This window comes from Canis aureus, chromosome 34 (assembly GCF_053574225.1).
Source record: "Canis aureus isolate CA01 chromosome 34, VMU_Caureus_v.1.0, whole genome shotgun sequence".
Lineage (NCBI taxonomy): Eukaryota > Metazoa > Chordata > Mammalia > Carnivora > Canidae > Canis > Canis aureus.
The window spans coordinates 14,868,600-14,881,467 of record NC_135644.1 but is presented as its reverse complement, the minus strand read 5'-3'; the positions used below and the strand labels follow the sequence as shown (position 1 = coordinate 14,881,467).

At 36.7% G+C, this 12,868-nt stretch overlaps 1 protein-coding gene across 1 annotated transcript in view; it reads left to right on the top strand.

The window, feature by feature from the left end:
* Positions 1 to 12,544, top strand: part of CYBRD1 (cytochrome b reductase 1) — a 30,494-nt gene extending 17,950 nt beyond the window's left edge. The window contains exons 3-4 of the mRNA XM_077883275.1: positions 7,981 to 8,135; positions 8,658 to 12,544. Of these exons, the coding sequence (XP_077739401.1) occupies positions 7,981 to 8,135; positions 8,658 to 8,949 (447 nt within the window). The 3' untranslated portion in view covers positions 8,950 to 12,544. The remainder of the gene's footprint in view (positions 1 to 7,980; positions 8,136 to 8,657) is intronic.
* Positions 12,545 to 12,868: the final 324 nt, after the last annotated feature.

Below are 12,868 nucleotides of genomic sequence, written 5' to 3'. Positions count from 1 at the left end.
ATTAGTGCTTGCCACCTTTGTCATTCAACCTTCTTTTAGAGATTTTAGCTACAAAATAATTTTTAAAAAACTGTAAAAGTAATAGAGAATTTGTGACCTTTTTTCAGTTTGCAGATCATGTAATGTATGCCTGGTAACCCAAGAGATGACCTGGGTAATAAGAGCATTTGGAAAAGTGGCTGGCTATGATAGCCGTTCATAATTCAATAACTTTTGCTTAAACTAGAAACAACTACTTAAATAAGTAGAATTCATTTATAATATGGATATATAAATTATACCTAGGAATAAACTGAACAATGAGGATATAAAATATATAGAATATGTAAAATACTATGAAATCTTTTTGAGAAAACATGGTATAATTAGATACCATGTTAATAATAGAGAAAAATTAATATAAAGTATCTTTCACTCTTCAACCATATTTATGTTTAATATAATTCTGAGTTTAAGCCCAATGGGAGTCTTAAACTTGCAGAGCAAATATCCAAGGATAATCAAAAAAAATTTTGAAAAAGAAGCAAAGGGAGACCTGCCTTATTCAAAACAAGTTATTAACATGAAAGTGAAAAAATATAGTCATGGAAAGAACAGAAAGGACAGAAACTGTCCAAGTACGTATGAGAACTTTTCCTATGACACTATGGTATTTCAATTTAGTAGGGAAAGAATGCTTATTTAGTAAATATTACTATCATAATTGGTTATCCATTTGGAAGAAACTAAAAAAAAATCTGTCAGGTTTCTTAAGTTAAAAGTAAGAAGAGGAAGCAGTGTCTCTTTTTGAATCAAGACGAATTCAGGTGGAGGATCTTGGAGCTGCCACTTGTGGGTGGAGAACAGGAAGTCCCACTTCCCTGGAGCAGCAGCAGCTGCTCCCTTGCTGCTCGCTTCCAAGGCCATGACAGCCTGCACTTCAGTCCCAGAGTTTAACTGTGTGCGGACCATGCACCAAGTCTGTGAGGAGTTTGTGCCTCCACCCAAGAACAACTCAGAACCAATCCTACCACAGAGTATGAAGAGTGCGGGCAGGAGAGATTGGCAAGTTCAGATCCTCTTACCTTAGCATCGTTGGGGGTTGGCTTAGCTTCCATGTCTGGAATTATCTGCCAAGTGAAGCCAGTGTCCGGGTGGTTTCAGTAAATAAAGGAAGGAGGGAGGCAAGGAACAAAGGCTACAACCAGAAAAGGCTGAAAGGTCTTCCTTCTTCCTCATGTTTACCTATGGAGTATAAAGCATTTCAAGTGTCAAATTCTTTTCTACTTGTGAGATGTAGCCTCTGGGGCATTTTAAAAAATAACAAACTACCAGAGGTCCAAACTGTACTCTCTCGGGTTGCATTCTCTGGATATCTGACCTCTGCTTTCCTCAGCCCATTGCCAGGAAGGAGATAAGTGGTTCCTGAGATCCTTGAGCCTACCCAGGAAGGAGAGGGCCCATCTTTCCTGAGTCCATATATTAAACTCAGTAAAAATGTATTTGGGTCTGCTTGTACCTTAGGTGTTCTCTTGACCAAGGCACTTGGGTTGGACCAGCTTGGATCATCTGATCTGCTGCCTGCCCCCTGCCCAATTCTCCAGCCCCAAAAATAGAATCACAAGAATGATTCCCCTACAAAGCAAAGATCCTATATATCTCTTTTGAAGAAGAAATTAATCTGAAATGTCTTTATGACAATCTCCCCCCAAATTTTGCTGACATATCTTTTCTTTTCTTTTTTTTTCCTCTTTCTTAGATGTTCCTTCTCTCTGCTTCCAAAGCATCCTCTTAGAATAGTTTTCAAAGTCTGATCCATGGAACTCTGGGTGAGGTGTGGGGTAACCAAGATTTTCAGGTGGTCTTTCTTTTCAGAGCAATTTTCATAATACTAAGATGGTATTTATCTTTGTCTCAGTTTCTTACAAGGGTTCAGGGGACTTTTCCAGAGGCTGCATTATGTGTGATATCCTATAAAACTGAATGTGGACTGGGTGACGGGCATAAGGAGGGCACTTGATGGGTTGAGCACTGGTTATTGTACTATATGTTGGCAAAAGGAATTTAAGTAAAATACTTAAAAAATTAAAATTAAAAAAGTTAAAAGCGGAAAAAAAAAGACTGAATGCAGAGACAAATAGAGGAATCCAATGATCCACTATTAAAATGATTTAAAAACATGCCACCTGGCTTGCTGTTTTTTTGTTTCAGACCATAGAGTTATTTTTCTGTAAGACATGTTATTTATGTAAATATGTAGTAAATTTGTTATCATTGTTAAATGAATCAGTATTTTTAGAGGTTTCAGTTTTAATTTCTAATATGATAAATACCAAAAGACTTAAACCATATAAATAAAAGCTCTTTGGGGTTCTCCATTTAAAAAGCTTTATTGTATGTATTTAGAAGTTACAAATCATGATAAAATTAACTGTTATGATTCCACCATCCAACCTAATTTAGAAAACAGAACCTCTACCCCCTCCTACCTCAATCCCATACTCTCTACTCACCTCAACGTCTAGGGGTAGCCATGCTCTGGAAGTTTTTCCATCATTCCCTGTTTTTCTTTATAATCTTACTGCATGCCATGAATCCCCAAACAAAATGTCTAATTTTGCTTTTTTACTATTTAAAAAATATTCTCTTGATATTCGTATTCTGTTGCAACTTTTTTTCATTCTACCGATTCAACTATATTGATTCCTCTATCTGTACTCATTTTTACTTTTGTAACCCATTATACAAGTATGTTATGAATTTACTTATCCACTCTCCTGCTATTTAGACATTTGGACTATTTTCAGTTGTTTTCTGTTATGAACAATGCTATATTGAACATTCATGAACACATTTCCTGGACCTCAATGCAAAGGTTACTCTGGGTGTATATTCTTGAGTGGAATATATACTCAGCCTAAACAAGAAATGCCAAATCGTTTTCCAATTTGGTTGATCCCAGTGTGTACCTGCCAGCAGCATATAAGAGTTCCCATAAGGCATATCTTTGCTAACTTGCGAATAACATGCATCCTTTGCAAACTTTTTAATTATTGCCAAACTAGTGGGTTTAAAAATGATGTCCTCTTGTGGCTTTAATGTTTATTTCACTGGTTATTCCTGTTTCTCTTCTAAGAAATCTCTGTTTGTATCTTTTGTCCATTCGAAAAATGAGGGTTTTTTTCCTTTTCCTTGAAGATTTATAGTTCTGTATCAGATTCCTTTTCATTTATATGTATTGCTTATATATGTCTTCTGGTTTGAAGCTTATATTTTCTCTTTTGTTAGTATTTACTGACAAATGGAATTCTCAATTTTAATGAAACAAATGAATCTTTTCCTTTAAGGCTATTATTTTTTATTTCGTTTTGGTAACTTGTTTGTGAGATCTTCCCCACTACTGAGGTCAAAACAAACCAGATTCTCAGGTTCTGCTTCAGAACTGCTCAATCAGAAACTCTGGGTGAGGGGCCTGGCAGGATGTGCTCACAAGCCCTTCAGGTGATCAGAAGCATGCTGTTTGAGATCAGTTTGCCTAAGAGAAAAGCTTGTCTGCTTTAATCTGTTAATATAGTCAATTATGTCAGTAGATTTTTCTAATATTAAACTTGAGTGAATTAAAAACATTTTTAAATGTCTCAAGACTCTCTTTTGCTCTTTGAGATACTCAAGTTCTTATCTTTAGTTGTTTTATTTGTGTGCTAACTAGGCTTCTCAGAAAAGTCATTTCACAACTTAATGACTTTTGTTAGCAGGAGGAAATCCAACCTCTCACTTCTTTCTTGCTCAGATCCAGAGAGCAAGTAGTGTTTAAGAACACAGGATTTGCACTCAGGGAGACCTCAGTTTGAATCAGGTCCCTCCAATTGTAGCTGGTGACCATAAGACAGATTATTGAACTTTTCTGAACTTAGTTTGCTCACCTACAAATCAAGGCTTTTGATACATCCTTTACAACATCATAATCAAAGCCAAATAATGCATGGAAATGCTTGCCTACGGCTTAGCATACTGGAGTGACATGAATCAGCTATTGTTATTAGAAGTATAAGTCTTGTGGGAGGCTCCTTTGTGACCTGAAGATGGCATTTAAAATTTTATTTCTATTATAGATCCTAGACACCTTCATGATTGAGAACATACATTTTATGTCAATGAAATTTTGTTCATTAGTCCATCGATTTATTCAACAATTAAATACGTATTGTATTTTAGATTCCTTGTTAGGCTGTAGGGGATGCATTGTTCCACAAGACAAGCATGGGAGAGAAAGGGAGATTGTGAATGTTGGGGTGAATCTATAACTATGTCTCTGCAGGTTGCAAAGCCCAACTGGAAAATTGAACACCAACTCTATTGTAATTGAAGGAAGGAGGGAATTATTGGCTTGGGATGCTTTTTTTGGTTTGTTTGGTTCGGTAGCAGAAAAGTGAGACTCTGTTTTCCCCATGAGGTGGTGATAAAATCATCTGCTAGTAGAAGGCATAGAGGACAGCGAGTAGTTTAAGGAAGAGGGAACATAGAGGACTAGTTGAGAAGTGGGACAATAAAAAGATTGTTGAGCAGTGTTGAAGTGTTCCTAACTGTAAACATCATAACCATGAATTTATAGTGATGTTATTTAACTCTAGTAGTACCTAGTAGACCAGAGATAGTCCTGAAGACGGCTGAGCCAGTGCTGGGATGTTGCCAGGGACATGGGATGCAAGACAGTACGGCAAGGAGATGTAGGATATTGACAGGGGAATGTAGTGTTCAATTGTGTATTGTCTCTCTTAATAAACAACTGTGGACATATTCTAGTTGCTGCTGATGAGATGTTTTAATCCCAGGAAGAAACATGCTTATAACATCTGGAAAATGGCCTAAGACAGGGCTTCTCAAAGTATGGTCCCTAGAACAGCTTCGTTAGCATTGCCAGAGAAATTAGAAATATAGATTCTTAAGTTCCATTCCAGACCTACTGAATCAGAAACTCTAGGGATGGGGCCCAGCAATATATGCTTTAAGTGCAGGAATGAGTGAGTATATAAAATAGCAGAAAAACAGAGAGGACCTCCATATAATAATCTGTAAATCATTTGATTGCTCATTAAATCCAACTTTACGGTTAAAAAAAGAAAAAGGAAATCATACCTAATACAAAAGCTAGCTAGGCAGATATTTCCTAGTTTCATTAATGTTGTTTGCAAATAAAAGCTTTTTTAGGTTTCAGAGTTCACACATATATTTTTTTTAAACTCATTTGTTTCATAAAGTGAGATAAAACTGGAGTAGTAAAATACATTTGTAAATGAGCAGATAATAATTAGTAATTAACTGAGAAAGCCCAGGTATTTACTATAGGAACTTTAAAAGTAAACTTTTATTGTCTATTTCCAATTATAAAAGTAATATAAATACACATTAATTTTCAAATTTATAAAATACAGAAAAAATAAAGAAAAAAACAAACATCATTGATAATGCCATAATCCAGACATATCATTATATTTTGTTTCATTTCCTTCAGGCATATATTATGCCTATGAATATACATTTAAAAAAATTTTTAATGTAATTGGGATCATACTACATATTCACTTTGATATCAAAATAATAATTTTTAAATGAAATTTTATTCTTCTTTAGCTCTCTTAAGAACTCCATTGTGGTGAAGAACAGCTTTCTGTAGGTGATGGTTCCTAAACACTGGAGCACTTTGTTTGCCAATAGTTGGCTCTTAATACATGTTTGAGAGTGAAAGTAATGGAAGATTCCACTGCCTTCACTTTTAGGGGGTTTTCCAGACTGTGGTTAACCCATATCTCTGAAACAATTCAGGTGAATCAAAAGCAGTGGCCTTCAAACTTTAACATGTATTAAGAATTGCCTGGGCATTCCGTTAAAAAGCAGATTCCTGGGCCCAACTTGCAGAAGTTCTGATTTAGGAGATTTGGATATGTCCCAAGGGATCTCTTTAAAGAAAGGTGCAAGTGTTTCTGATGCAGGTCTTCTATGAACAACACTTCAAGAACCACTGACTTAAAAGGACAAAGCTGTTTTGTTTCAGTCCACTAGGTTTTAAGCTACCATACTGCTTGTAAGATGGTAACGCTAAGATGGTAAAAAGGAAATTAAGAATGATTATTATGAATTATAAATCTTTGTAAGTTGTTATAAATTTGCATCATTTGGAACACTTTTAATCAAAGTTAAGCATTCTGTAATTTTTTCCTTTCCTTTTAAAACTAATTTTCTTTTGCCAAAAAAAAATATATTTTTTAATAGTGAAAATAGCATTATAAGGGGAGTTAAATTACGTGGGGTTCTGTAAGCCAATTTCTGGCAACCCACCTGTTTAGGTCATTGAACCCTACAGGATTACAAGAGGCACACAGGATTTCCTTGAATCCTGAAAGAAATAAGAGAAAACCGAATCTTAGGAATGAAGAGTCAAGAGAACAAAAATATGGAAAATATGTATTTCCATGAGCAAGTCACATAAAAAGTGTGATGACTTTACTCACAGAGTGTATATACGCTGAGTCTTTGGTGGCCACTTACCTGAGCCCCCTTTTCATGGACAAAGCACAACCTGAACATCGGGATGCTTGCCCTTTGATACTAATGAAATCACTAAACGTCACTGAAGGAGAATTAATGACATTCTGAACCACCAAGGGGGACCCTCTGTACCATTTCTTATACACTCAGGCATTTGTGGCAATGAGTAGACAATAAAATATGCACACCAGCCTATCAAATGCATTTTTTAACTTCCATTCTTTACCATGTCCCAGAAATTTATTCTAAATGTGTTTTAGGGTTTCACACCCTTTCTGCCTTCGTTCTTCTGGTGTCCCCCAGAAGTCCTTTTATCTTAGTCAGGAAAGCTGAGCCATGATGTTGTGTTTCTCCCTGTTCTCCCTACTGCTCATACTTGTTTTGTTTGGGTGGTAGGTCCAAGGTAAGTACCTGAAAAAATGCCTCTTTAGATTCAGTAGCGTAGTGGTCACTAAATTATCTTCACTCTCTTAGGGAGAAGAGAACAGTTAATGGGCTGTGGGACAACAAAACAAATTGAAAGTGTCACCACACATCACTTACATAGGAACCTTGCTGTCCTCTGCAGAGAAGCATCCCACGAGGGATTTAATTGTCAAGGAATTGGAGATAATCTCTCTGCAGAATTCATTATTTCCTCGTTAAACAAGATTGTCAGCCTCTCGACACATACCATTTTAGGTTGAACTGACTAAATGTGTCCTATCGTATTTGGTTTTAGTGAATTGAAAATCTTTACTTCCTTTTCTACTTGGAAATAGATAAAAACAAACAAGAAGGTACCAGAATGTTCACTGTAGCTTTGTTAATGATTAAAAAAACAAAAACAAAAACAACCCAGAAACAGGAAGGGCCCCTGAGTGGCTTAGTGGTTGTCTACCTTGGGCTCAAGTCGTGATCCCTGGGTCCTGGGATCAAATCTTGCATCAGGATTCCTGCGGGGAGCCTGCTTCTCCTTCTGCCAATGTCTCTGCTTCTCTCTCTGTGTGTCTCTCATGAATAAGTAAATAAAATCTTAAAAAGAAAAACAACTAGAAACAGGAATATCCATAGAGAACTGAGTAAATTCCCAGAATTTGGCCATTAAAAAGAATAAACCAGATGCACATATGTTAACGTGAAAAGATCTCTAAGACATACTATTAAGGGAAAAAAGAAAGGTGCAGAACAAGTATGTATGTTAAGATGCCATTTACACTTTAAAAAAGTCTCTTTTTGTACACACACAGACACACACATGCTTGTATAGGCATGGGGTTTTCTGGAAGGATATTTGAGAAAGTGGTAATAGATGTTGCCTTTGAATAGTTGAACTGGAGCAGAGAAATGAACTTTTCATCTTATGCCCTTGGTTCTATAGGAAGGCTTTTCCTTTTGCACATAATTGTTTTTATAATAATAATTTTAAAAGTAGTTAAAGCTCAAATGATAACCTTTGTTCTTGTTGATGTTCAGCTTCTTCTAGGTGTTCTCGTCTTTCTGCTTCCTTGGGCTCCACTTTCACTCCGAGCACTTGTCATGCCCATGCATGTTTATTCTGGGCTTCTCATCTTTGGAACAGTGATTGCAACGGTACTTATGGGAGTGACTGAGAAACTGATCTTTGGCGTGTAAGTTGCATAGTTTTCTTAATGTTATATTTGAGCTATAAAATGTTAAATTCTTATTCATTGGAAAGATGTGATTTAAACATAACAAAATTTTTAATATTAAAAATATATTACATTAAACATGTAATATAGCATTAATAATGCTTGGAAGAAGGATCAAAAAATCCAAAAAAATTATACCACTCCTATAAAACAACTAGTTTTGAAGTTACACATGCCCTTTTACTCTTTCTGATGTGCATGTTTTTTATATTAATTGTAATTATGATGCACCTACATTTTTGTATCATCCTTTTCCCAATTTTTAAGTGCTATATTATCTTCAGACTTTTAATTTTTAACAATTTTACACTATTTCAATTGAGTTATTTTAGCATATCTTAGTTTCTCCTTAATATCAAACTTCAAGGGAATTTACATAGAAGGTGTGTCAGTGTGCTTTTTTTCAGCAGATAAATTCAAGACTGTTTGACATGTTGTATCACCCTATTTGTAATTGAACACCCTTTCTCTTTTTTGTAGTTCTGGATACAGTTCGTTCCCACCAGAAGGTGTTTTCGCAAATACCCTCGGCCTCCTGAATGTGGTATTTGGGGCGCTCATATTTTGGATAGTCACCAGACCACAATGGCAACGTCCTAAAGAACCAAATCCTATCCTTTTTCAGCCAAATGGAGGCGCTCGAGAGGGAGCAGAAGGCTCAGCAATAAACTTCAGCCATGTCGACCAATCAGATTCAAAATTAAACAATGAAGTAGCAGCAAAGAAAAGAAACTTCTCTGTTGATGAGGCTGGACAGAGATCTACCATGTAAAATGTTATAGAGATTCGGCCATGTAACTTCACTTTTGAAAACTAGCTCTACAGTTTAGCTTCTCCTGTTTAGCCCCCAAGATGATTGAGCTCTGCAGAATCAATATTTATTTTACTCATAAAGTAGGATTCCTTTGAAGAGTTGGTATTGATTAAGGCCTATGAACTTACCTAAATTGGAAAGGAGATGATCAGTGTACATAATAGAAGATATAAATTGTGGTTATGTTACCTTTCTTGAGGATCTTGCATAGAACAGGTGATCAAAATGTGTCTCTCAAAAAACAAACAAACGAACCAAAAGCAGAAACAAAAATGTGTCTCTCGGTCGGTAAATTTCATTAGTTGTCAGCATCTCTGGTCTCTTGTCATGCAGTCATTTCTTGTTAATTCTGAGAATACAGTCCTAACGTTTTAGAATCAGATCTGGGGCAGGGTTTATGCTACACAGATAACATGAGTGGAGTACAGAAAAAAATTTAGGAAAGTAACTGGTTCCCTTCTCTCAGCGCCTGTCTCCTGCTCTCTCCCCAACTAGTTTGGTCTCAGATTCACCTTGGAGACCAGGATTTCTATTAGAGCATTTGGGAGCTGTGACTGAGCCAGAGATAGCTAAAGAGATCTTTTCTTTTCACACCTGGAAGTTTTTCTGAAACTCAGCTTTGTCCCAAAGCTTCTGCGGGGTTTGGTGCCCTTTATAACTCAGATTCTAAACCCAATTAGAATGGAATATGCCTGAAAACTTACGTAGCATAAACTGCTTCACACCCTCAAAGAGCACTTTTCCTCAAGTTTCTGTTTTTATTTTAGAAAGTACTTACATGGCGCTTACTACATGCCAGACACTGTTCTAAGCACTTTATAAATATTAACTCATTCAATCCTCAAACTTTACAGGTTAGGTACTGTTATTATCTCCATTTTACAGCTGGGAGATCTGAAGCTGAGAAAGGTCAGTAACTTCCCCCAAGGGCATATAGCTCATCAGTGGTAGAACTGAGATTTGTCTCTTGGCTGTCTGACTTCTCAGTTCACGTCCCTAACCACTTCACTCTGCTACATTTTTCTATTATATACTAGTTTGTACCTACTCGGACTCACCGCTCGATAAATCCCAATTGCTGGAGTGCAGTGGAGTTGTTAAAGTTTACCCTCTGGCTTTTTCCAAGGCAGATTAACCAAGGAAAGGCAAATAACCAAGGAAAGGGGCCCGCCCACACCTGTAAATAGAGATGGCACCCTGCCGCAGCCAACATGCCATGGCCCAACTTGATGCCCCTTTGATCTTAAAACTATGTCTTGGTAACGAAGAAAACTTTGGGCAAGAACATCTGTAACTTCAAGATTAATTAATTACAATATTTGTTCTGAAGAACATCATCTGTTGAAGAACAACAGCATCTTAGTTGCTGAATAGCTTTAGGTTTGGAGATAGAAGAGACTCACGTCATGGTCTGCTCTTCCCAGTGGCAACAGCTAAGGTTCTTCCTGATTTTGGTGGAGTTTTAGGGGATATCTGGAGCTTTGGGTTCTTAGTAGGGAATTGAGACTCAGAGGTGACATCTTTTGTGCATGGAGACCTCTGTCTAGATTCTGGGCTGACTTAAATTAAAACTTAGAGTAGTGAGGTGCCTGGGTGGCTCAATCTGTTGAGTGTCTGACCCTTGGTTTCGGCTTAGGTCATTATCTCCTGGGTCATGGGATTGAGCCCTGCCTCAGGCTCCGTGCTCAACAGGGAGTCTGCTTGAAGATTCTTTCTCCCTCTGCCCCTCCCCCCACTCATATGCATGCACATGTGCTCTCTCTCTAAAATAAAGAAATCTTTAAAAAATATCTAGAATAGTGCCTATGCTGAAATGATGCTTTTCTTTTTGGATTGGTTTGTTTGTTTTTGGTTGTTGTTGGTTTTGGTTTTTTGGTTTCTATGCAATTTTAAACTGGACCCTTTTAATGTGGGTAAAAACCTTACAGTTTACACCAAACACTCTTAACATTTTTGGTGCTTAGTGGAGTTCTTTTTAAGTTAAGTGGTAATTACCTCAGACTGAATATGAGCTTCACTCCATCATATCCATTAAGCTTCACAGCTAACCATTAAAGATTCCCTCACCAAGACACTCTTCTTAATTCTATTTCCAAAATTGATAAAGGTGTCATAAGTATGCCTAGTGCCTGGCTCAATGCCTGGCACATAGTAGGCACAATTAAATTCAGTATAGGTAGAGCATGCTACAATTTTGGTGTCAGGTAGAAGGAGTAATTGCATTGTCACACACAAACATATTTTTGATAAATGGATATTTCTTTACATAAAGGTGCCCAAAATTCCAGTTTTTTAGGGGGAAACGGGTCTGCGACAGCACCAATGATCAAAGCTGCCATTCCATTTTACAAAGGCCATGGAAGAAGTTACTAGTGAAAAGTTAATTATGGATTTGGCATGAGAATATTCTACTCCATTGCAAAGTATTTGAGCACTCATCATCTCAGCCCTTTATTTTCCATTTCTTGTGGGCTAATGTGAGAGCAATCTGGTGGATATTATAAGAACTTCTTTCTCAACCTTTATGAAAACAATGCATAGTAAAATATATCTAGAAAACCTTTCTGAGACTCTTCTTTTAATGGGCTTTTTATTCTAATGGTAATTGTACCTTTATCTTTCAAAAGATGGTATTTCCTACATAAAGGCATCTCTCCCCAAAATATCTCATTAAAAAGTCCACAAAAAGAAAAAGGGAGAAGAAAGCTTTAGGTATCATTTCCAAAACAGTGATTGAAATCTTCCCAAATAATTATAGCTTGTATCATCAGCAGCGGTAGTCTGGCTTGGCTTACCCCATAATCTAATTTCGGGGTGGGGGGCTTTATTTTAACACTCTTCTAAATCAACACTAAAGCCTTTTCTCTGGAAGGGCTTCTTGAGAAACTTAAATGAATATGCTTTTTGAATTAACGTTCTCGAAAGTGTACAGCTTCCTGTGCTTCTCAGTGGCAGGCTTGAATTCACCCTCTGGAACACTTTCCTTTCCTTTCTTTGTGTGGTTTCATTTAATCTGTGCTGGTTAGAAACAGCATCTCAGACCTTAACAATCAAATGACAAAGAAGGCAACTGGACTTTTTAAGTAATACTGACAAGTGGTTTCTGTTTTCTAAAGGACAAAATAAGGAGGATGTCTTGTTTTTAATTAGGCTCTTTTCCCTGCTGAGCTGAAAATTGTGGTGACATCCCGGTTGACCACAACTGCCTAATCTAAAAGCTCAAAGAAAGAAGTAAAGTGTTATGCTAATTTTATTGCAGTATGATAGAATTTTTATCTTGTTATGTCCTTTCTTCGATAACTCTGACAGGAAACTGTAACTGCTATGTCTCAGAGCTGCACATAGGAAAGTATGGAAAAATGAAAACTATTATTCTTTATTCCTTACCTGATACCTGAAAACTTTTAAGTGGAAAAGATTACTATATGTTGATCTTGCCTTCTTTGGAAAAAATATTAAGTAGCCCAAACACTTTATAATTTTGTAGAAAAAATATGCATCTATTTTTTCTTGACCTGGTTTTATACAGTAATAAAAGTTATTTTGGAAGCTATTTGTGTGTGTTCACCATTTCTCTGGGCTGCAAGGTGTGGTTATTCTGAAAGTTTCTGTCCCGTGGTTTTTTTGCTTGTTTGCTTGTGGAAAGAACATTTTTTAAGTTTTATTGAAGTGCAGTCAGGGTTTTGTTTTTTTTGTTTTTTTTTTTTTCTTTTTAATAAAGTGTACTCTGACTACCATACCTTTTCCATTGCTGGAAGGATGAGAGAGGATGGTTTCAAAACTGCTGTGGTATTCTCTGGGCCGGATCTGAACTGGAGCCGTCCTTTAGTGCAGAAGGGACCCATAGGTTTAGGCAACCAAAGCAGATTCAGTTTAA